At 44.3% G+C, this 22089-nt stretch overlaps 3 protein-coding genes across 3 annotated transcripts in view; 1 reads left to right on the top strand and 2 right to left on the bottom strand.

Moving 5' to 3' along the window:
- The window catches only part of Wwc2 (WW and C2 domain containing 2), a 177767-nt gene extending 163466 nt beyond the window's left edge, over window positions 1-14301 (top strand). Inside the window, exons 22-23 of the mRNA XM_042700025.1 lie at window positions 8137-8264; window positions 11537-14301. Of these exons, the coding sequence (XP_042555959.1) occupies window positions 8137-8264; window positions 11537-11603 (195 nt within the window). The 3' untranslated portion in view covers window positions 11604-14301. The remainder of the gene's footprint in view (window positions 1-8136; window positions 8265-11536) is intronic.
- Cldn22 (claudin 22) lies at window positions 14292-17111 on the bottom strand. The gene has a single exon (XM_042700027.1). It carries the CDS (start codon window positions 16115-16117, stop codon window positions 15449-15451), a length of 669 nt encoding a protein of 222 aa, XP_042555961.1. The 5' UTR covers window positions 16118-17111; the 3' UTR covers window positions 14292-15448.
- A 456-nt stretch (window positions 17112-17567) lies between these two features.
- Window positions 17568-18911, bottom strand: Cldn24 (claudin 24). Its single transcript, XM_042701617.1, has one exon. The coding sequence runs from the start codon at window positions 18243-18245 to the stop codon at window positions 17583-17585; it is 663 nt and encodes a 220-aa protein (XP_042557551.1). The 5' UTR covers window positions 18246-18911; the 3' UTR covers window positions 17568-17582.
- Window positions 18912-22089: the final 3178 nt, after the last annotated feature.

Genomic DNA, 22089 nt, shown 5'->3' with positions numbered 1-22089 from the left:
GGAAGGATATACTATTACATTCTTTTTAAAATACAATTTTATTGTTATACTGTTTGTAACCTTGATAAGAGTCTTTCTGGGGGGCTGGGAAGGTGGCTCAGTGGTAGAGTGCTTGCCTTGCATGCATGAGGCCCTGGGTTCAATTCCTCAGCACCACATCACCAGAAAAAAAAAGCCAGAAGTGGCGCTATGGCTCAAGTGGTAGAGCACTAGCTTGAGCTGAAGAGCTGAGGGACAGTGCCCAGGCCCAGAGGTCAGGCCCCATGACCGGCCAAAACAAGAAAAAAAAAAATCTTTCTGGGTCTTTTACTGGAGCTTGAACTTTCTTGTTTGGGCTGGCTTCAAACCACAATCCTCTTGAGTAGCTACGATTTCAGGAATGAGCCACCTGTGCCTCCTCTTGGGTCTTTTTGTTGTTTGTTTTTTATTTTGTTTTTGTTTTTGTTTTGTCAGTCCTGGGTCTTGAACTTTGGGCATGGGTGCTGTCCCTGAGCTCTTCAGCTCAAAGCAAGTGCTTTACCACTTGAACCACAGTGCCACTTCCAGTTTTCTGGTAGTTAATTGGAGATAGGAGTCTCACCAACTTTCCTGCCCAGGCTGGCTTTGAACCTTGATCCTCAGATCTCAGCCTCCTGAGTAGCTAAGATTATAGGCATGAGCCACAGGCACCTGGCTCTTCTTGGATCTTTTAGTTCAGGATCAGAAATAAATTCAAATGTGTTCTCTGGGACCAACTTTATTAGCATAGAAAAATGTGCCCTTTTGACTCTGATGAGTCAAAAGCTTTTAGAGTTGGAGTTTTACAGCTATATAAACAGAACTTGATATCTTTTGGGTTTTATTGATTGATGGTTTCTAGTTTGTTTTGAGGAAATTTTAGATCTTTAAGTATCAATAATTATAAAAGAAACTTGGAAACAACTTTTTTTTTACTTAATAATGAATTCTGAGTTATTAGAAAGTGCTTATTATTTTAGTTTGTTTTAATAACTAATCTCTATTGTGAAGAACCTCAATAAAGCAAAAACTAGTCCTCTGACGACATTGATTGTTGGTTAGGCTTTGAATGTGAAGCATCTTCCCAAAAGACTTGGTCCCCAGCTGGTGTCACATTGAAAAGTCATGAGATCTTGAGGGTACTAACCTCATCAATAGAATAGCCTGTGTAAATGGGCTGTTAGAAAACGGAGCCATTGGAGGAAGTAGGTCACTAGATGTGCCTTGGAAGGGTGTGTCTCATCCTCTCTGTGTTTCTCTCTGTGTCTCTGTCTCTCTCTCTCTCTCTCTCTCTCTGTGTCTCTGTCTCTGCCTCATCAGGTAGTAGCTAGTTCAACTCTGCATTATGTTCAAAAGTCTGCCTGATATTCTTGATTATTTTTGTTACTAGAACAGCATGACAGGTTGGTATGGCAAGCATGAGAAATAGAAACAAACAAGGGGTCTCAGGGACCTGGGCACCCTAGAAGTGTGCAGTGGCCACTTTTTCCTTGTCATTGTAATTATTTTCCCAGCTGGTGACTGAGATCATTGCATAAGATGCTAGTAACAAAACAGCCCAGGAGAGTTGAGGGTAAAGTACAAATCAGCGACATCTTAAACTAAGTCCCTAGGAAATCCTAACTCCTGTGATCTGATTCAGGCTTGCACTTGCCATTTCCCGCGCTTGCCTTGGAACTAGTCTCCGGAAAGATGCTGCCAGATCTGTATGAGCTATTTGATTCTTAAAAAGCTCAACAAAGCATAACTACTTGGGATCAAAGCTGAATACCATTAGCCTTGCTGTAGAGTTCATGTCACACCTGTGCATTTTGCTCACAGAACAGGCTTCTGTTGCCTGTGTGGCAATGGTCACTTATATAAGGCAAAATCTGGTCTCTAGAGCTCAGAACTTCCCAGGCGTACTCTGAATATCACAGCCCTTTATGAGTTGGATTAAGAATTCTAAAGCTTCAGGAGTGAGGCGATATAACTCAATAGTAGGGTGCTTGCCTGGTATACATAAGGCCCTGGGTTCCCTCTTCAGCACACAAAGAAAAAGCAAATCAAAGATTTGAGACCCAATATTTCCCTATCTTATCTAATGTAGGATACAAGCAAGTTTCATTCCTGTTTTGGAAACTGTCTTAGAGAGAGGGACGAATTCTCTTTGGTAAAATGGTACTTTAGATATTGACTTGTGGATGATTACGATCATCTGGAAATAGGTTACATTGATTAGAAATGTAGTGATCTCTTTTTGGTGGTGTTGGTACTGAGATTTGTACTTAACACCTTATAATTGCTAGATAGATACTGTGTCACTTAAGCCACACCTAAGCCCCTTTTTTGCTCTGTATATTTTTTGAGATAGTCATGGGTTTTGCCTAGCATCCTGTACGGTGGTTCTTCTATTTACTTTTCTTATGGGATGACACTTGCACTCCACCACACCCACCTTTTGTTGGTTAAGATTAGGGAGTCTTATGAGCTTTTTGCCCCAGCTAGCTTCAAACTGTGATTCTCTTGATCTCAGCCTCACCGAGTAGCTAGAATAACAAGTGTGAGCACCTGCTAGCCTAGAAATTTAGCTATCGTAACAGATTTCTGATCTATATTATTCTAGTGAGCCAGTAGTTAGTTGGTTTCAAGATCATTTTGCACACCAAGGTAATAAGGGAACAGACACTGATGAGCTTTCACTTACGATTGCAGCAGAGCCTGGTACAGTGGAGAATGGAAGGGCACTAAATCCACCCAAGGAGGGTGATGCCCTCATGGTCCGATCATCTCTTCATATTGTTACAACGCCAATTAAATTTCAGCACAAGTTTGGGAGGGGGCAGACATTCAGACCACCGCAGAGGCAAGGTCCTCTGTCCCTCCATGTTCGTCTCATAGCATTTTATATCAGGAAACAGGAAAGAGCTCACAAAACAGGGTACATTTATGCCGCTTTGAAAGTGATTTGACTGTCTGAACACAGATAGGTTTTTATCTTTATTTTAATTCCCTGTGTAGATATATAAACTGTATCATGCACTTTCTCACTGAGATTTGTCAGAACCACCTCTGTGAAAATACAGACTTTCATTCTGCACCTTTCATTGTGGCTGCAGAAACTGGTAATAACCATTGGTGTATCTCTTCTGCTTTCCCTTCACTTCTTTCATTCACTTGTTATGTTCATGGGCATTCCAACAGACAGACAGACAGACACACACACACACACGCACGCACGCACACACACCTTTCCTTCCCACCATTTCCCCACAGTGTTGAGGATTTGTGAGATTTTCAGCAGGATGATCATAAAGTGCCTAACGATGAGCCAAGAGCCTGCCAGTTCCCATAAAAAAAAATATGGCTCCCAAAAAAGCAGTGAATCGAAGGCAGCAGCTCATCCTGGCTCTGCCTCCTTTGGCAGGGAAAGCTGTCAGGTGTCAGGGTCACACTCCATAACCTTCCTCCTCTGTGGCTGGAAGTCTCTCCTGTAGCTTGCCATAAATAGTGAATCTTAGTTAGTGTCCGCATGTACAGTACAACCCCCTTAGGAAGCGGAGCAGAAGCTGAGGACTGCAAATTAAGATGGGACTGTCTTCCTTGTTTCCATTAGATTTCTTTACAGGATGGTGAGTAAATCACTGGATCTTTCTGCAAGTCAGACTCCTGTCATGTAAACTGCAGGTTAATCATCCTCCGCTGGCCTCTGGGGCTTAGGGAATGGCTTCTGGTCCTCAGGAGCCAGGCAAGAGGGAGTTGTTTGCCAGGAGAGGACTGGTGTTCTTCCAAAGGAGGCCGTGTTGCTTACAAAGCAGAAATCCCCCTCCCCACCCCACCCCCAATCCAAATGCCTGTCCAAATGCCAAACTTTTGTGGTGCTAGACTTTTTTAAAGCTTCAAGTAAAACATATGTTAATACTTGTAAGAATTAGAACCTACCAAAAACCATGTCAAACATATAAACATACCTCATTTAACAAAAAATAAATTTTCATGGTTCTGGTCAAATATTCAGTATTGAGATTTAACTGCCTACAAAGTTGATTATGATTGATCAACAGCCGGTAAAAATTCTGCACTGTATCACCCAGAGTTTTAGAGAAGGTTCTTGATACAGGTAGAGATATAAATCTATAGACACTGTGACTAATACAGTTTTGTATGAAGTGTGTATTCAGAAGGAAAGGGAATGTCTTCATGCAATCTTATTTTGTGTAAAATATGGCCAGGTTTCAAAGTAATTTTCCAGTCACCACAGTATTTGCAAATGTCAGCAGCCATTGGATTACTTAGAGGAGCAGTCAGAATAGTGCTCTCTGGGGGATGTGGTAGAATCCTGGTCTATGTAATGGAAGCGAACTCGGCAGCCCATTATATTTCTGAACTGGTTTAATACATTTCCGGCTAAAGACTGAGTCAAGTAGTCTTACCTACATCTAGTCTACCATACGTGTTCTTTGTTTGGCTTTTCCTGATGTGTTTTGTTGAGTCAATCAGCACATGGTTATTTCAAGATGGATTGAGTCTTATAGTAAGACGGAAGAATTTGAATAGCAGCAGTACTTTAGTATAATTACTAATTTAGTAATTTGATAAACCACATTTCTTTGTGCATTTTAAGCCTTCCTGGGCCCTGTTGAAATCATCCATTTACTAAAGACAGGGATTGATCAAGCATCTAAAATACCACATTTATCCCCTTGAACCTGAATTACATAAATTCATGAGCTCTAAGTGATTACCCCATCAGATACAAAGCTATTGAAAGAATGATTACTTTAAAATATAGGCTGCTTTTATAGACAAAACTTTTCAAAAGGGGAGTGGTATTAAAAAACCGTGGTAAAGGGCATATTTTGTGATAGAGAAAATCAGAAGTCATTGCAGTGGATTATTCTCATCAGCAAAATACTAAGGATGTCTTATTATAGGAGGTTCAACTTTCCAGAGAGACAGAGAGAGTTTGTAACTGATTCTGTACCTATGCTTGCAGAATATATATTTTTGTGAAATCTTATCTTTCTTGAAAGTGCCACCACTTTTTTTTTTCCTGCCAGTTCTGGGCCTGGCTGCTGTCCTTTTGTGCGCAACACTAGCCCTCTACCACTGGAGCCACAGCTTCACTTCTGACTTTTTGCTTTTTCTTTTCCTTTTTTTTTTTGCATAGTTGGGGATGAGAGTCTCACAGACTTTTACCCGGGCTGGCTTCAAACCACAATCCTCACATCTCAGCCTCCTGAGTAGCTAAGATTATAAGTGTGAGCCACCAGTGCCTGGCAATCACTATTTCTATTTTTAGATTTAAGGTAATTTAGTGGACTTTTATTTATTTATTTATCTATCTATGTTTGTGCTGCTGGAGTTTGAACTCAGGACCCTGCTCCCTGTCGGGGCTTCCCTGGACCACAGTCCTCCTATTCTACACTTCCTTCTACAGTGGTGATGAAAGGGTGCGTCACCACACCCAGCTGTCTTCTTGCTCTGAGCCTCCCACAGGCCAAGGCCAAACATGAGGAAGCAACTTTTTGCCCGAGCTGGCCTTAGTCTGCCATCTTCCTGACTTTAGCTCAGCCTCCTATATAGCTAGGATGACAGGATTGAAGCACCTGTGATCCAGCCACTTTGAGACTGTTTTAAAATTTAAAAAAAATTAAGTTAAAGTAGCACCTGCTTATGGTGCAAAATGATGCAGAACTTTGTAAAGCAAAAAATATTAAATTCAGGGCTGGGAAGGTGGCTCAGTGGTAGAGTGCTTGCCTTGCATGCTTGAGGCCCTGGGTTCGATTCCTCAGCACCACATAAGCAGAAAAAGCCAGAAGTGGCGCTGTGGCTCAAGTGGTAGAGCGCTCACCTTGAGGTGAAGAGCTAAGGGACAGCGCCCAAGCCCAGAGTTCAAGCCCCATGACTGACAGATAGATAGATAGATAGATAGATAGATAGATAGATAGATAGATAGATAGATAGATAGATAAAATTCCTTTGGTAATCCTATTCTCAGTATATAGCCTTTTAACACTTCCTGTTTCCCTCTCTTCTCTTTCTCCCTCCCTCCCTCCCTCCCCCCCCCTCTGTCTCTCTCTCTCACTGTACAGGATCTCACCTGTCACAGTGTAACCCAGGCTACTAGCCTTCTGACTCTGTCACCATGCCTTGCATTTTAGTTCTTCTGTATTCTTTGTATATATCTATATGTTTGTATTCCTTGGAAAAGTTACACAAAAATAAAAGACACATCCCTTATTTGCTTTTTTTACCCCCTCATTTAATTCTGGTAAGAGTGGACAGTTTTTCATATTAGTCAATGTAATTGAAAAAATGGTCTATGTATGGAAGAGAATGTAATGTTTACACCTTTCTGATTACAGTACTATTCGCAAAGCATGAACTCCTCATGAAGGAAGTGCTGGTAGCATGGATTTTACTGAACCACAATCAGAGATCTTGGCTTTGTCATGTCTGTTAATCCTGAAGCCCTTGTTTCTCGGTTTTCTGGCCTTGAAAGTATCTGAGACAGTAGGTGATTATGGAAAGACCAGTCTTTAATTCCCTTTTGCCAGCACCAGTCTTATCTCCTTCTAAAGATTGTCACTGCTTAAGTGACAGAAGCTGTTAGCTTTTCAGGTCCTGAAGGAGCCCAATTATGATAGTGTCCGTCAATTCGGATTGCAGACTGTAGGCATCCATCTTTAGCAGAACTCCTCTTTCTGTCATCTGTGTGTTCTGGCCTCAGCTGATGACTTTTGTAAGACTTTGCTCTCAGCTGCAAAAGCAGCAAACAGGCACCAATGTCCTAAATTTGCCCCACATTTCATCTAGAGCTTTAGCTGCCGCCATTGTGATTAGTGGCCTCCACTCAGCAGTACCACATTTCAGATTTAATCCTTGTACCACACCAGCCAGAGGAGAGAGAGGCTGGCCCATACTGGAAGTGCCCACTGGGAGCTAAGTCAACCAGCCTTTCACCCACATTAGCGGTCACCCTTGGCTCTCAAGATTCGTTGCCTGAGAAAATATTAGCAATGTATTATTTTCATGATTTTTTTTTTTTGCCAGTCCTGGGGCTTGAACTCAGGGCCTGGGCTTTGCCCCTGAGCCTGGCTGTACTCAAAGCTAGCGTTCTACCACTTGAGCCACAGCACCACTTTTAGGCTTTTCTGAGTAGTTTATTGGAGATAAGAATTTCACTTACCTGGTCAGACCAGCTTTGATCTATGATCCTCAGATCTCAGCCTCCTAAGTAGCTAGGATTACAGGTGTGAGCCACCAGCACCTAGCTTATTTCATGATTATTATACAATTTCAAATCTTCTGTATTGTTTTTCTTCTCCTCTAGACTTCATTTGTCTAACCCTTACCTAATAATAACAGTAATAACTAAACTAGATTTAATAATGTGTTGATGTTACATGTATTATTCACTTAAGCCTCGGAACAACCCTTTGGAGTACCTCTTCCCAGTTTAGAAATGAAATAACTAAGCCACAAGGAGATCAAAGCAACTTGCCCAAATTTACAGCTAGAAAGTGATAGGAATGGAATTTGAATCCAAACCATATAGACCCAGCAAACATTTTAACTCTTTAACTTGGTCATATTTTGGTAGAAGATAATAAATATTTATTGATTTAATGGTTGAATAAATATGTGAAAGAATAAAATGAAAAGACAACTTTTGATACAATAGTATTCATGCATTTTCTTTTAAAAGTATGTTTGTGCAGAATATACAAATGTCCATTAGCAGTAACAGATAAGAAACTGAGGTAAAGTCCTGAGCACAGCGGGGCAGGCTTCTGGGGAACTAGGCTGTGTCTTCTGTTCCTTTATCTTTACATGGCATGTTCGGTTTGAAAGGGTCTTTGAGCTCTGTAGTTATATGTGCAATCATTTGGTAGGTAAATTCAACTTCAGTAAGACAGTTTTTAAAAGACTAATAAAGCAGAGGGTTGAAAAGGTGAATAAGAGATTGAAAGTGTTATTTGCTGAAATGTTAATGGTAGATACTTCTTGGGAACAGTGCTAGTAGGCTTTAGTGTGTGAGGGTTCTTAGGTTTTCTAAGTGCAGTAAAATACAGTCTTTCAAGCCTGTGGCATGTCTTCAGGGATCTCTAATCAGTGTTCTGTGTGGATTTCTCACATTTTGGTTTCCTTGTCCAGGCTGAACAGTCAAAAGAAGAGCAGAAGCAAGACTTGAATGCAGAGAAGTTGATGCGGCAGGTCTCCAAGGACGTGTGTCGGCTCCGGGAGCAGAGCCGGAAGGTGCCTCGGCAGGTGCAGTCCTTCAGGTACCTGGCCCAGCATGGCTTTTGGCTGGCTCCCTTGCTCTGACGGTGGTAGGAAGCCCCCTGGGGAAGCAGTGGAAGCCTCTGCCTCTGTGTGAGCAAACACGTCTGTGAGGTGACAGCCTGAAGTCCCCTGTTCTTAGTGCCCGGGACAAAGGTTCAGAGAAGTCACAGTTCTTTGGAGTTTGAGACGCTCCCTTTCCAAACATTCCCAGTTCATCTTCATCACCCCCCCCCCCACACACACACACACACACACACAGTGCTAAGCTATGTTAGGTCCGGCTGTTGAGGCCCATGTGTTCCTGCTCCTCTAGAAGGCGCCAGTGAGAGGGTCACAGATAGCCAAACAGACTGGTGCCCTGCTGTACACAGAGCCACAAGGCGTTCGTGGGTCCTGAGAGCACACAGGAAGATCTAAGTCTGTGTGGGGCGGGGGCTGCAGGATCAAGACAGAGTGACTGGAAGAAACATTTGGTCCCATCATAGAAGGATGGGAAGGAGATTTACAGGCTCCGAGGCTGGTGGGTTTGAATAGGGCATCAGAAGAGAAAGGCCAGCGTGGCACAGCCGCGAGAGTAGGGAGGCCAGAGCCTAAGCCTTGTGTGTGGGTGGAGCTTAGAGCAGAGGAGCCTGTCAGTCAGAGCGCTTGACTCCGCCCCACGGCCTTAGGTGCTGTGCTACACAGTCTCAGTGATGGTGTCAAATGGTGAGGAAGCCCACTGGCTTTCTAAGCACATGGCCAGTGATGGGATAGCTTTGGGGAGAAGCAGATATCCAAGAATACAGAGAGACTGGGAAGAGAGGCCATTTATGAAGTGGAGGACGCCACCTTGAGGACCCAGTAGTCAAGACTGGGCATTCAGAGAGAGCAGGTTTGTACTGGATACACTTGAGTCCTGCCTTGCCCACCTCTGGGCACCCATGCCAGGAGGATAGTCAGGTAACTGCAACCAGCACTCCGCAGAAATTGACATTGAAAGCCAAGGTGAAAAGTCAAGCCCAGAGAGACAGGCAAGGAAGTTGTCAGCCCCAGAGTGGTGGTTCCCTTGGTTGGAAATGGGCCAGACGTCCCAGGAAGTAAGAAAGGTGACCAACAGAGAGCTGCAGGCCACCAGTAATTGAAGAGCGTATAGCAGAAAAGATAAAAGAAGGGAGAGAACCTAGCAAGGAGGAGGCCAAAAAGCGAATCAGAAAAAGGATTGTTTAGGGCCAGGCACCGTGACTAACACCTATAACCCCAGCCACCTGGGAGACAGATTGAGAGGAGACAGCCAGTTCAAGGCAAAGTTAGTGAGATCTCCTAGTCAGCAGACAAGCCGGTACTTTATGTTATGTCTGTAATCCCAGGCATAGGTAGAAGGATCACAGTCTAAAGCCAGCCTGGTTGCACGGGAAGCAGGGAAGGCAAGCTCCTATCTGAAAAATAACTTAAAAAGCAAGAAGGTCTAGAGACACAGCTCAAGGGGTAGAATGCTTGAACCTAAGGCCCTGAGTTCAACATCTCCATACACACACATCCCAAAAAAGAGAAATAAAAAGGTTTGTTTTAGTGGTGCATTTTTTTCTTTTAGACATAGATTTTTGTTTTTGTTTTTTTTTTGTCTGATTGTGGGGCTTGAACTCTGGGCCTGGGCACTGTCCCTCAGCTCTTCAGCTCAAGGCTAGAGCTCTACCACTTGAGCCACAGCGCCACTTCCGCCTTTTTTCTTATGTGGTGCTGAGGAATGGAACCCAGGGCCTCAGGCATGCAAGGCAAGCGCTCTACCACTCAGCCACCTTCCCAGCCCCTAGACATAGAGTTTTGAATAGAGGAGTCCTTAGGCCTGTGTAAACGAAACCCAAGACAAGGAGAAGGTTTTGCAGTGGAGGAAAGTGGGCTGCGTGGATTCACATGCTGGAGACAGGAGGTAGGAGGGGCAGCAGGCGCTGCCTGGCAGGAAGACATCAGGGTCAAAGCTACATTGCAGCACCTTGCGTGCAGAAGTAGAGGGAAGGAAGAGAAACTGAGCCAGTGTTCTGTGACACTGTGTGACAGAGTTGGCCTTCCCCGCCCCCATTCTGCCCTGGCACCACTTCCATAACTTCCGAGGTTTGAGCAAATTCAGGTTTTCAGAACTTTCTTGAAGGGGCGGGAGGAGGCTGGAATCCCTCCATGCTTTAGCAGTGCGGTCACTTCCGGAACAAGCTACATTGTTTAAGTGTGGAAAATCTTACGTGTCTCAGTTGTCCCAAAACAAAGGACACATGAACAAATGTTCCTCCTTGCCCCGGGAGAGCAGCCCACTGATAGGGCAGGCAGGAGGTGTGGCACGAGACTCACTGTCACGGGAGGGCGGTGGCACCCATGATGCCTGATGCTTGGCTCGGGCTGGCGTGGGGTGGGTTCTCTCCCCTCCTCCCTTCCCCACGAGAACTTAAGAGAACTCTGTCAGATGTCCGCACTGCCTGCTCGCTCAGGAGTCTCAGCTCACGGCGGCGCTAGCCCGGCCAGCATCTGCCACTCTCTCGTCTTTTGCAATTCTGACTTATCTTTATATTTTGGAACTGAACTCATCTAAAGGACACCGAACAACCATTAGCTCTCATGCAGTGTCCTGAATTTTTACTCCTCCTTTTCTTCTCCGCTGTAGTCTTCAGAATGGCTACCTCGGGTCTTCCGTCTCCCCGAAGGAAAGCCTTGTGGGGACAGGGCTCTGGTCTTGGTGGCAGCTGGCAGGGCCCACCGGACACACATGCCGAAGGGGCTCACAGTGATGAGCGGCTTGATAGGAGGGCGGCGACGGCATGGCCCGACGTTCGCGCTGAGTGCTGTCTCACACACGCTCCTCCCGGCCCCTCTCAGCTGCTCCTTCTCGGGGTTCCTTCTTACCCTGCTGTGGAAGACAGGGTGCCTGTTCCTTTAAGGTAGTCAAGGGCCTCTTCTCCCTGCCTGTGAGCGACAGCATCCTCACCCACCTATCCCTCCTTAGCTTGGATTGGCTTGAGAGAATTCCCCTGGCATCATGGAAACTTCCAGTGGAGGGGTGGGGAAGTTGCCATGTAGGACTCCGTGTAGTACCTGACCAGAGCCAGAGCACTCTTCCTCCTCCTCCTCTCCCACCCTCCCCATTAAAGGGCAAAGGCTCTTCCTTGCCCATGGGGTTTCCTGGACACAGGGGACGGACCTCCCACCCCTGCGAGCAGAGGCGGTGCTGGGAGTTCTGGGTCTCAATGGTGCAGATTTTTAGCATCAAATTAAAGTGATTCCCCCCCCCCCCCCCCCCTCGTTGCAGGGAGAAGATCGCCTACTTCACCCGGGCGAAGATCAGCATCCCGTCCCTGCCAGCCGACGACGTGTGAGGATGCGTGCCCCCGCGTGGCTTCTCGCCCGCTCCCTGTCCTCAGGAGGGCAGACACACGGAACGCCGCATTTGATTTTGTTTGAGATCTCTTCTTTTCCTTTTTTTGTAACGTAACTGTCAACTCTTGAAGAGCTTGCGTTTCACACCAGATTTTCAACATGTTAATTTGTAAAGTACTTTGAATGTAACTCTTACATGTTTAAGGAGGAAAAAAAAATCAGCTAACAAAAGTGGGAGGATCTGGTGCAGATGTTGTAGAGAATGAGTGTGGCGGGGCCGTGCGTGCGAGCGCAGCCGCATCGTGCACCGAGCGGGCCGCAGAGACACCGGCCCGCCAGAGCTTCTCCTCCTCCTCCTCCTCCACTGCTAGGAGTAGACAAGCCGCCAGCAGCAGTGTGTGATGGCCCACTGGGGTGCACTAGAGCACCAGCCAGGGTCCCCAGTCCACCCAAGAGAGGCCCCCGTTTACAGCCATCCCCCTGTTACAACACTTGCTTTCATTTTTGTCTTTGTATCATTGTCCCCCCCCCCAAAAAAAAAAAACCCAAAAATATGAAATACTGAGTGCAGAAGAAAAGGAAACTTTGTTTCCTGTGTCCCTGTCTACACCAGAGGTCTTGTGGATTATGACACTGGGAGGGAGGCAGACAGGAGAGCACGTGGGGCCCAAACCCGTCCAGTGAACAGCTACCGCCCACAGCCCAGCCCACATGCGAGTTTGCAGTGTTCCCCTGGGAGTCTCCGGCTGGCACCGCAGCTCTGTCCTCGGGTGAGTGGGGCTGAGGACAAGTACACAGTGGACAGAGTTGGGGGTGCGCTGGGGGCTCCCACAGTTACTGGAGGAAGCCAAGAATAGAAGAAGAAGTATGTCTGGATTGGATCAAAGTTGCCAAACATAAAAAACACGACTTATCAAACTTTCTGACATGTATTCGGAATCACTTTGCAGCTCTCGTGTTTAGGGAATTCTCTCTATCATGGAAGGCAAGTTGTTGGGGGAAAAGGAAAGAATGTACCTGTGAGAATTACTAATTGGGAGTGTAGGTTAAATCATTTGTTTAAAATTATCTAGCCTTGACACAGTGGCTCACACATATAATCCTGACTACTCAGGAGGCTAAAATCTGAGGATCACAGTTTGAAGCCAGCCTACATAGGGAGGTCCATGAAACGCTTATCTCTGATTACCCACCAAAAAGCTAGAAGTGGAGTTGTGGCTCAAGTGGCAAGGCACCAGCAGAAAAAGCTAAGGGTCCAGGCCCTAAGTTCAAGCCAGGGTACTAAGTGGGCAGTACACTGCATGCACACTCACACACACACACACACAGAGTTTATTGTAGGTGAACAAATTTAGCAACATAAACTGACTGACTAAAACAGCCTGATCTCCAGGCTAAAGTTTATCTAACTCAATCTAGGCACTCTGGGGAGAATTCTTACTACATAGCCTTGCTGGTGCACAGGCTTGAAAACATAGTTGGCAGTCATTTAAAGCATACCCTCCACTCTTTTTACTGAAAGAAACCATGTTTTTGTTGTTAGTAGCCATCCTATATAGCAGACTTAATCATGTCTTTTTTAGAAATGCAAATCATCTTCAAGGGAAGGAACCCTTGAAAAAGTTCTTTCTCTGCTCAAACTCTCACGAGCAAGAATTTTTATTTATGATAGCGGAATCAAACGTTCATATTAAGCAGTTACTGAGCCTAAAACCTTAATTCTCTTTTCTACATGATCCACAACTTATATACAATTTTTGTTCTAAAGGTATAAATAGATATGACACTACTTTGAACCCAAAGCAGCCTGGTAACTGACCACGCACAGTCTTCCAAGGCTGCGGCTTCTATGAGATGGCAGAGGTAACTTGCAAAGCACCATTCATCCTGCAGAGGAGGCTCCTGTGAACAAGTTTATTTAATGTGGAGTGAAGTGAATGAAGGTCAGCTGTTTTCAGCTTCTTAGTTTGCCATGGAAATGTTTATAGAATTATGTGTAGTTGTACCGTACGATTTTATTTTCTTCATTTATTTATTTACGGTCTTATTTATGTTCTGTTTAATATATAGTTTGGTTCTGGCCATTTTAAATGTTGGACATAGAAGAGGCTATATTGGAGTATTTACAGCTTTATAAGTCGTCATCAGATTAACTGTTAACTTTTTGGAATACAAAAAGTTTCAGACAAGTATTAAAGAATAAAAATCTGTTTCAGGCTGGTAGTTAACAGTGGTGACCAAGAGGCTTTTGGTTTTATTTTACAAAACTTGCTCAGTTCACATGAGAAGCAAACCTATTTTAGTGTAATTCTTTTCCCACACTGAAAATCAGCAATAGTATAATGTGTTTATAGGCAGCTTTTAATAATCCTGTCATATTTGTACTAACCCAAATGATTCACAGTGAACAAAACATATTACTAACTTCAACACAAATCCATAAGGAAAAATATGAATTTTAATATTATGAATACTATTTTTAAAAAGTAGAATTTATTCCGCACAGGGTAAAAAGAATTTAATGTTTAGTTCTCAAGTTTGAATTATCAGTTTGTTATTAGAATTTTTGTATATCGGAATCTTAAGTGTTACAGGTACAAAACAACGAATATTACTAGCCAAATGAGCAAAGTTTAGTTGAATCTCTGTAGCATACAAATCAAAAAATAAATTTAAATTTTTTTTACTATGGGTTTATCTATACTGTATTAAATTTCAAAAGCTCAGGACTGAACTAAATATTTAATCAGGTTAAATTCTGTATGTTTCTGTTTTAATTGTCTTCTTTGTCAAAGTATGCAAAAACATCACGTAGATTAACCAGTTTCTGCACTTTCCGTGTGTTTGTAGATCGAAATTTTTCAGGTTTTTTTTTTTTTTAAACAAAGATACATATTGCCCAATACTTTATTTCAGTGTTGCTTATTATTTAGCTAATATACGTGATTGCTGTAAACACATTTATTTCCACTATATACCACACAACTATAAACTGTTCCACAGTGAATTATCTACAACAAAAGTATGTTACAGTTCTTGTCTGGAATATAAAAGAGGTGAAAGGGAAACGGAGGGATCCAGTGGTCTATGTCATGCTGTCACTAGGCTGGCAGTGTGCTCCAGGTGGAGGTGTCTGGCCAGGAGGCCATCTGCCCATACACACCTGTCCAGACCTCTTTCTACCCCAGTGGCTGCTCAAAGCCGACTGGAAGGCTGGCCAGGACACAGTATCCCAGACACATTTGTGTGCCAGTGTCTCTATCCATCTGCCTGACTAGAAGCTTGCCCTCCTCTGCTTGAGGGCACCTAAGAACATGGCTGGTTTCAAAGAGACTCCTTTAGAGAGCCAGCAGAATTTTTTTTTTGTTGTTTAGCATAATCAAGTTGTGCTTTTTAAATAAATATCCCGAGACCTTAAATTTCACTAGAATGGGTTTTTCTAAAATACCTGAAAAAAGCAAAGCTCTGCAGTAACATTTCAAATTGCTAAAACAATTCATCTGCATTTGAGTAATACCTTGAAAGATACAGAAATATAATACAGTGTTTCCTGGATTTGCGCTATCAGTGAGCCTGTTTTAAAACTGAGAAAATGCATGTTCAGGAATGGGTGTAATTATTATTGTCTTGATTGGTTTGAATTACCAAATAGAAAATAAATAAAAAGGGGTTGCCAAAATTAGAAAGGAATTGTATTTTAAGAACAAAATAGCCATAGGGGGAAGAGTGGGGAGGGGTGCGTTTAAGGAAATCAAAAGCAATCATGAATGGGTGACCTTGCCGTGGAGGTCCTACCAAATCCAGCGCTGAGCAGGCACCTGCTGGAAGGAGATGCTCTGATTCCTCAGGCTGAGGTTTCCAGGCTCATGTGTTTCAGCTCCAGCTGTTGACAATGATCTTGCATTTCTGGCACTGCATAGTGGGCCGAAGGTAGAGGAGCTGGGGCTGAGCAGGCTGCACACTGAAGCACACTCCCTCCTAGCACTAGAGCAAATCCAGCAAACCAGCCAATGAACAGGGCTTCCCCAAACTCCCACCTGGGGACAATCTCGGGGATGCTTTCATCCCAGAACTCCAGGACTGTCATGTGAGCCACCCAGGAAACCGGAACCAGAGCCGTGACTCCTGAGGTCCACAACAGGATTCCTCCCAGGATGAGCAGTCGCTTCTTGAAGTCCTGCTGTCTCTCTCCAATCCTCAGGCAGTCCAGGCCAAACCCTGAGAGCAGCAGGCCCAGAAGCCCCAGCCCATTGGACAGAAACATTAAAACCCGGGAGACCCTGAGTTCAGCTGGCAAAGCCAGGAAGGAGTCCAAGTCCTTACACTGCTCGCCCACTTCCTCCTGGATGACGCAGGTTTTCCAGAGCCCCATGGTCCAGTTTTCCATCTCGTTCAGGTCCAGGTTCAAGTTCTTCCAATGTGGCAGATAGTTTGTAAGACAGGATAAAACCCATCCCAGCAGAGATAGTGAGAGCCCAACCGATTGCAATGCTGTTCTGAAGACTAAAGCCATTGTAAAGTTCTGTGAGCTCCAGCCAACCCGACTTCTACCCTTCAGTTGCTGTGAAAAGAAGTGTGACACTTGAGTTATCACTTGAGGAGCTCAGAAATGCTTTTTCATTGTGTATATAGGAGGATTCTTGCCAGAGTTGCTATTGTTTGATTCCATGTTGAAAAGGTTTCAGCAAAGGATAGGGAAATAAATGCTGCAAACCAGTAATGCCAAGGCGTGGCCAACACCATGTTTGTATCCTGTGGGCTGAATTTGGTAGAAGGCATTTTGTCGGTGAATTAAAGTTAAGTAGTACTAATCCTCCTTTCATTGTTAAGGTATAAATGGCTTTCATGTTGTTCCCCAACGATTCTAACAAGTCAATTAAGTCTACATGCAAAACTTTAATTGAAGGTTTTGGTTCAACTCCTTCTACTTTATATCTTACTAATTACACCTGTCAGATTTTCATCTTGTTATAATTCTCACGTTTCAACGAGTATGTTATGATAATACTGGGTGTTAACCATTTTTAAAAAAAAATGGGTTCAAGAGAAGTATTTCTTAACTAAATAAATCAATCTTATCAGAAATCTCTCTAGACCTTAAAGCAGAGCTGTTTCTGGCTACATATACCACAAAGCATATGAAACAATGCCGAACTAAATATCAAGTCTGTTTATCTGCATGCCTTTGTGTTAAGTTCACTCACTGTACACAAACACTTTGCCCCCCCTTCTTTTACAAAAATATGCTTTCTGTGCTGTGAGAAGTTAAGCAATAGGACTTTGTATGTAAAATCAGCATCAGCTTATCCATTCTGCTTATTGTTTGTTTTTAATTAAAAGAAAGTGGATATTCTAGTAAATGAACTGACACTACGTAGATACCTAGGAAAAAATATCTTTGGCATTGTTTATTTTAATGGTAAGCTTTTGAAGAAAGAGGTGAGTAAGGAGATTGCCTATGGTTTAACATCAAAGACGACCACAGTAGACAAATCCTCAGCCTCACAAGATCCTGATAAAATTAAACAGGGTGCCCACTTCTGATCAAAGAAGACATAAACTCATTGTAGAAATGACTTGTTGGAATTGGCTTAGCATGCAGTTTTTATTCATGTAAAACCTGGGAAAGATTGGATATCTTGATGGGGAGCAAACTAATCACCATTTCCAGCTATTACAACACAACTTTCCAGTATAAAATTAATAGATTGAAACTCAAGATTGACTCTATTGGGGAACCACCACCACATATTGATTGAAATAACCAGATAAATGACATTTCCATTCATATCCATGTAATGTTCCCATAATAAGTTCTCTTTTAGATATAAGATTTCCTTTATTCTCTTGATTGGGGAAGAAAAGTCTAATACAGAAGCATAATTAATGAAAAGGAATGTAGCAGCAAGGATTTAGTTGTAGCAACAAGACCACCGCCATCCATAGTCATGTAGAAACGATCCTGTCTTTTCATGGTCTTACACTTTACGATCTGCAGTTCCATTTTCCAGGTGTGGACAGTGATCTTGCATTTCTGGCATTGCATAGTGGGCCGAAGGTAGAGGAGCTGGGGCTGAGCAGGCTGCACACTGAAGCACACTCCCTCCTAGCACAAGAGCAAATCCAGCAAACCAGCCAATGAACAGGGCTTCCCCAAACTCCCACCTGGGGACAATCTCGGGGATGCTTTCATCCCAGAACTCCAGGACCGTCATGTGAGCCACCCAGGAAACCGGAACCAGAGCCGTGACTCCTGAGGTCCACAACAGGATCCCTCCCAGGATGAGCAGTCGCTTCTTGAAGTCCTGCTGTCTCTCTCCAATCCTCAGGCAGTCCAGGCCAAACCCTGAGAGCAGCAGGCCCAGAAGCCCCAGCCCATTGGACAGAAACATTAAAACCCGGGAGACCCTGAGTTCAGCTGGCAAAGCCAGGAAGGAGTCAAAGTCCTTACACTGCTTGCCCACTTCCTCCTGGATGACGCAGGTTTTCCAGAGCCCCATGGTCCAGTTTTCCATCTCGTTCAGGTCCAGGTTCAAGTTCTTCCAATGTGGCAGATAAGTTGTAATAATAGATAAAACCCATCCCAGCAGAGATAGTGAGAGCCCAACCGATTGCAATGCTGTTCTAAAGACTAAAGCCATCGCAGCAAATCATCCAACTTTGCCACTCTATAGGGTCTGCTGTCCTTCGTAGTGAACAGTGGTGTGCCCAACTTGGTTCTATGCTGCCTGGAATATAATAACTTTGGGCATTAACTCTTTGGGTACTCTGAAATGTGTTCTTGTTCCTCTTGAATATAATGTTTCATGTAAAGGACGAAGGACTCTTAAAACTATGAGTTGGGGCTTTCTGATAAGGATTTGATGTTGCCTTCCAATTTGCTTGGTAAAATATCCCCAATGCTTGATGACTTTAAGTCGAAGGATGAACAAAGAAAGCTCTATGACCCCTCACCCTAAAGGACAACAGAAATCTTTGTGCTTCAATATGGATTAATTAGATTTTAAGTGGTGATAAAGAGGCCAGCTCTCTCTACAACAGGACTTCATTGTAATAGCTGAATCTGAGATTTCAGGGATGCAAAAGGAGACTCTGTAAAGAAAGGTAGACTGTTTTCCTATAATCTGTATTCTTCACAGACTTCCTCAACCTACACAAGAGCCTGGCCCAGGTTCTTGAGTGTCACAGGAGCGGTTGGGATTTGGCAGCAAGGTTTCCCTCGGATTCCTTTGAAAGGTAGAGGCTGGTTCACTGCGTTAATTAAAATGGAAAGGATGGACGTGGACGCCCAGCCGCACTGAGGAAGGGAGCATCCTTCCTAGGAATTGCCATATTTCACTCTACTGTTTTTTTTCTGAATCTCATCAAGGACTGAACTAAAGAGTGATGCGTTGGGGAAGTGTTTGTGTTCAGGGCAGTGGTTTGTGTTCACTGTCATTTCAGCTGCAGGGACATCAATACTACAGATTCCAGTTTGGAATGCAAGTAACAACCATATCCAGCTGATGAGCCTGACCTCAGTGGGCCAGGACAAAACGCCAGAATGCTCCAAATTCTCAAGGTTGCTCTACCTCTGGCAGGGCCCAATCCATGTTCACAGGACTCCCCACCAAGGGGACAGGGTCTGATGGGTCACCATCAGGAACAAGGTTGCCACCAGATTCAATTCTTTTACAGTGCTGAGGGTCAAAGCTAGGACCTCCTGCATGCTAGGCAAGCACTCAACTATTGACCTACACTCTCAGCCATCAATTCTAAATTTTTACCCATTTTTAGAATCCTTTAGAATATATTGGCATTCCCTGTGTAGTGAATGAAGACCATCATTGTACATAAAGCTATGTGATCCACAAGGAGTTTAGGTCTTCTCACCAGTAGATAGGGCAATGTGAGGCTCAAGCTTTCTTTCAAGTTAGGATGGTGGAAGATCTAGAGAGCAGTCATTAAAATTAATGGCTAGAACATCATCAATATCACAGTGGACCTTTTTTTTTTTTTGGAAACATAATGGGATAAGCTACTTTTGTGAGGTAGTGAGCTTCCCGTCCTAGAAATGTTTAAGCCAAGGTAATGATAATCTGCCTGGATTGTCATGGGGAAAAGTTCTGCTGGGGTGGGCATTAGACCTGGGTAGCAGCCTCCCAATTTATTGTTTCCCTTCTTTTTGTTCCTGGGTGTGTGTGTGTGTGTGTGTGTGTGTGTGTGTGTGTGTGTATGTGTGTGTTGCCAGAGTTTGAGATTAAGTGCCTCAGGATTTCTAGGCAGCTGCTCTACCACTAAAGCCATTACTCCATCCCTTTTGTGCTTTTGTTATTTTTCAGAGAGGGTCTTGAGCTTTTTGTCCAGTGCTGGCTTTGGACTGTAATCCTACCTTTGCCTCTCATGTACCTGGCACCCACCATTCCGTATCACCATACACAGCTTGTTTGTTGAAGTTGGGTTCTCCACTCCCTAGGCTGGCCTTATGCCACAATCCTCCTCTTTCCCACCTCTGAAGTGGCTGGGATTACACCATACACCCAACGAGCCCCCCTCTCTTGGTGGGAGACTAGCAAGGTTCTGGAAGAACTTGTGGAATTGAGCGTATTTGTTTTGCAGCCATTGTTGGAAAGTAAAGCTACCCAAAAGAGTAAATCAAATTGGATTGTTCCCGAAGCCATTGATTGCATCTACATTCTAAGAGACAGATAAGTATTGAAGAGACATGATGGCCTTTATCTGTGTTTTTATGCTGTTATGCTCAACACTAAGCTTGTGTGATCACAACCAGACTGTTTAGTTTTGCAGCCATTGACAGGTTTGCTACAACTCCTGCTTCTATCAGCCTGTCAGTTCTCCTCAGCCAACTATTCTGCCCTTCCTATGAGTCCCTGGCTAATGCAGAAAAAGGAATTTCCCTCTGCTTCATCCCTCCAGTCTGATTGCTGTCAGTGAACATGCTACAGCTTCTCACAATATCCTGATAGAGGTGATGCAAGGAAAGCAGTCAAGGTGTCTTGAAAGAAGAGGCCAGACTTTAGAACTGGTGAGCGGCTCTGTTCGTCCTCTTACTGTAACAAAATACTTGAAATAATCAACTTAAAAAGAGGGAAGGCTGCTAGCTTTGGGGCTTATACCTGTTAATCTAAAGCATTCTGGAGGCTGAAGTTGAGAGAACTGTAGCTAAGGGAAGTCAGGAAGAAGTTCACAAGACATTCTTTCAGTCAGCAGCTAGGCTCAGTGGTACAGACCCATCATCCTAGCTACAGGGGAGGTGACATCAGAGGATTATGGCTCCAGGCCAGGTCAGGCAGAAAAGAGTCCCCAGCTCAATGGGAACGGCTGGATATGGAGGCATGTATCGCCCCTAGCTATGGCAAGAAGAGTAAACAGGTAGAATCACAGTCTTAGCTGGTATAGGCAAAAAGTGAAGCTCTGTCTCAAAAATCACCAGAACAAAAAGGGCTGGAGGTGTGACCAACATGGTAGAATAACTATGAAGCCCCGAGTCGAAAGCCCAATACTTAAAGAAAAGGAAAAAAAAAATGAGGCTTATTTTGGCTCACAGTTCTGGTCAATGGGCCTTTGCTTTGAGGCTTGTGACTGGGCCACACATCAGGCAGGAGAGCATGGCAACCCCCCTCCCCCCCTCCAGGTCTGGAAGCCCAAAAGAAACGGGAAGAGATCAGGTTTGTGCAGACTGTGAGGGTCATGCCTCTTAAAGGTTCCACCTCCCAGTAATACCACCGGCTCCAGACCAAGCCTTTAACTCCCCGGGCCTTTGGGGGAAATATTCTAGATGCAAACTGTAGCAGTTGGAAACTGTTTCAGCATGTGAAATATGGAAAGACAAGCAAGAGAACCTGGAGAAAACCATATCTAATACCAAATTGTTTGGGTTTAGAATGTGACTTTGAAGGCTTTTAAGTAAGGCTGTGAGCGTTTTTCCAGTGATGACTTTTGTATCAACCAAGCTCCATGCAGGCCACCCGCAGCCAAATGATGACCCGATCGCTCCTGAATGTGGCAGGTGCCCTGGGCTGCACCGCAGGGGCCAGGGCCCGGGAAGCGGGGGAGGGAGACCAGCACCACGAGGCATGTCACAAGCTGGCACTGAAGAGCTTCCATTCTAAGGTCAGTGGAAGGCACAAAATCCTTGCTGTCAGAATTGCCCTTTGAAAAGCCCAGCAGCGTCACACCTCTTGTCACTAGGAGTCCAGCACGGTGGCTTTCCCTCCAGCACTTGTACCAGGGCACTGGTTAAGTCTTTGACTTGGAAGGATCTTGAAGGAAGGTACCCATGGATGGGGCCCTCCTGCTGCCCAGGACCAGAGTCCTGGGACCACCCTTACTCCCCAGAGGTCTTAGGCTTCAAAACTGACATTTGAGTAAAGACAAAGGGGTCTTCCTGCCAAACACGCTTCCATTTGACTAAAAGAAAGTCTATAGCTTTGGGGTGGAGGCAGGAAAGTCATTTGATCCCAGGAGTGCGCAACAGCCATTCCA

The sequence above is a fragment of the Dipodomys spectabilis genome, unplaced genomic scaffold, assembly GCF_019054845.1.
Source record: "Dipodomys spectabilis isolate Male_0828 unplaced genomic scaffold, ASM1905484v1 ptg000009l, whole genome shotgun sequence".
In the NCBI taxonomy this organism is placed as follows: Eukaryota; Metazoa; Chordata; class Mammalia; order Rodentia; family Heteromyidae; genus Dipodomys; species Dipodomys spectabilis.
Note: the sequence above shows the minus strand (reverse complement) of the source record. Positions and strands in the feature narration are given on the sequence as shown.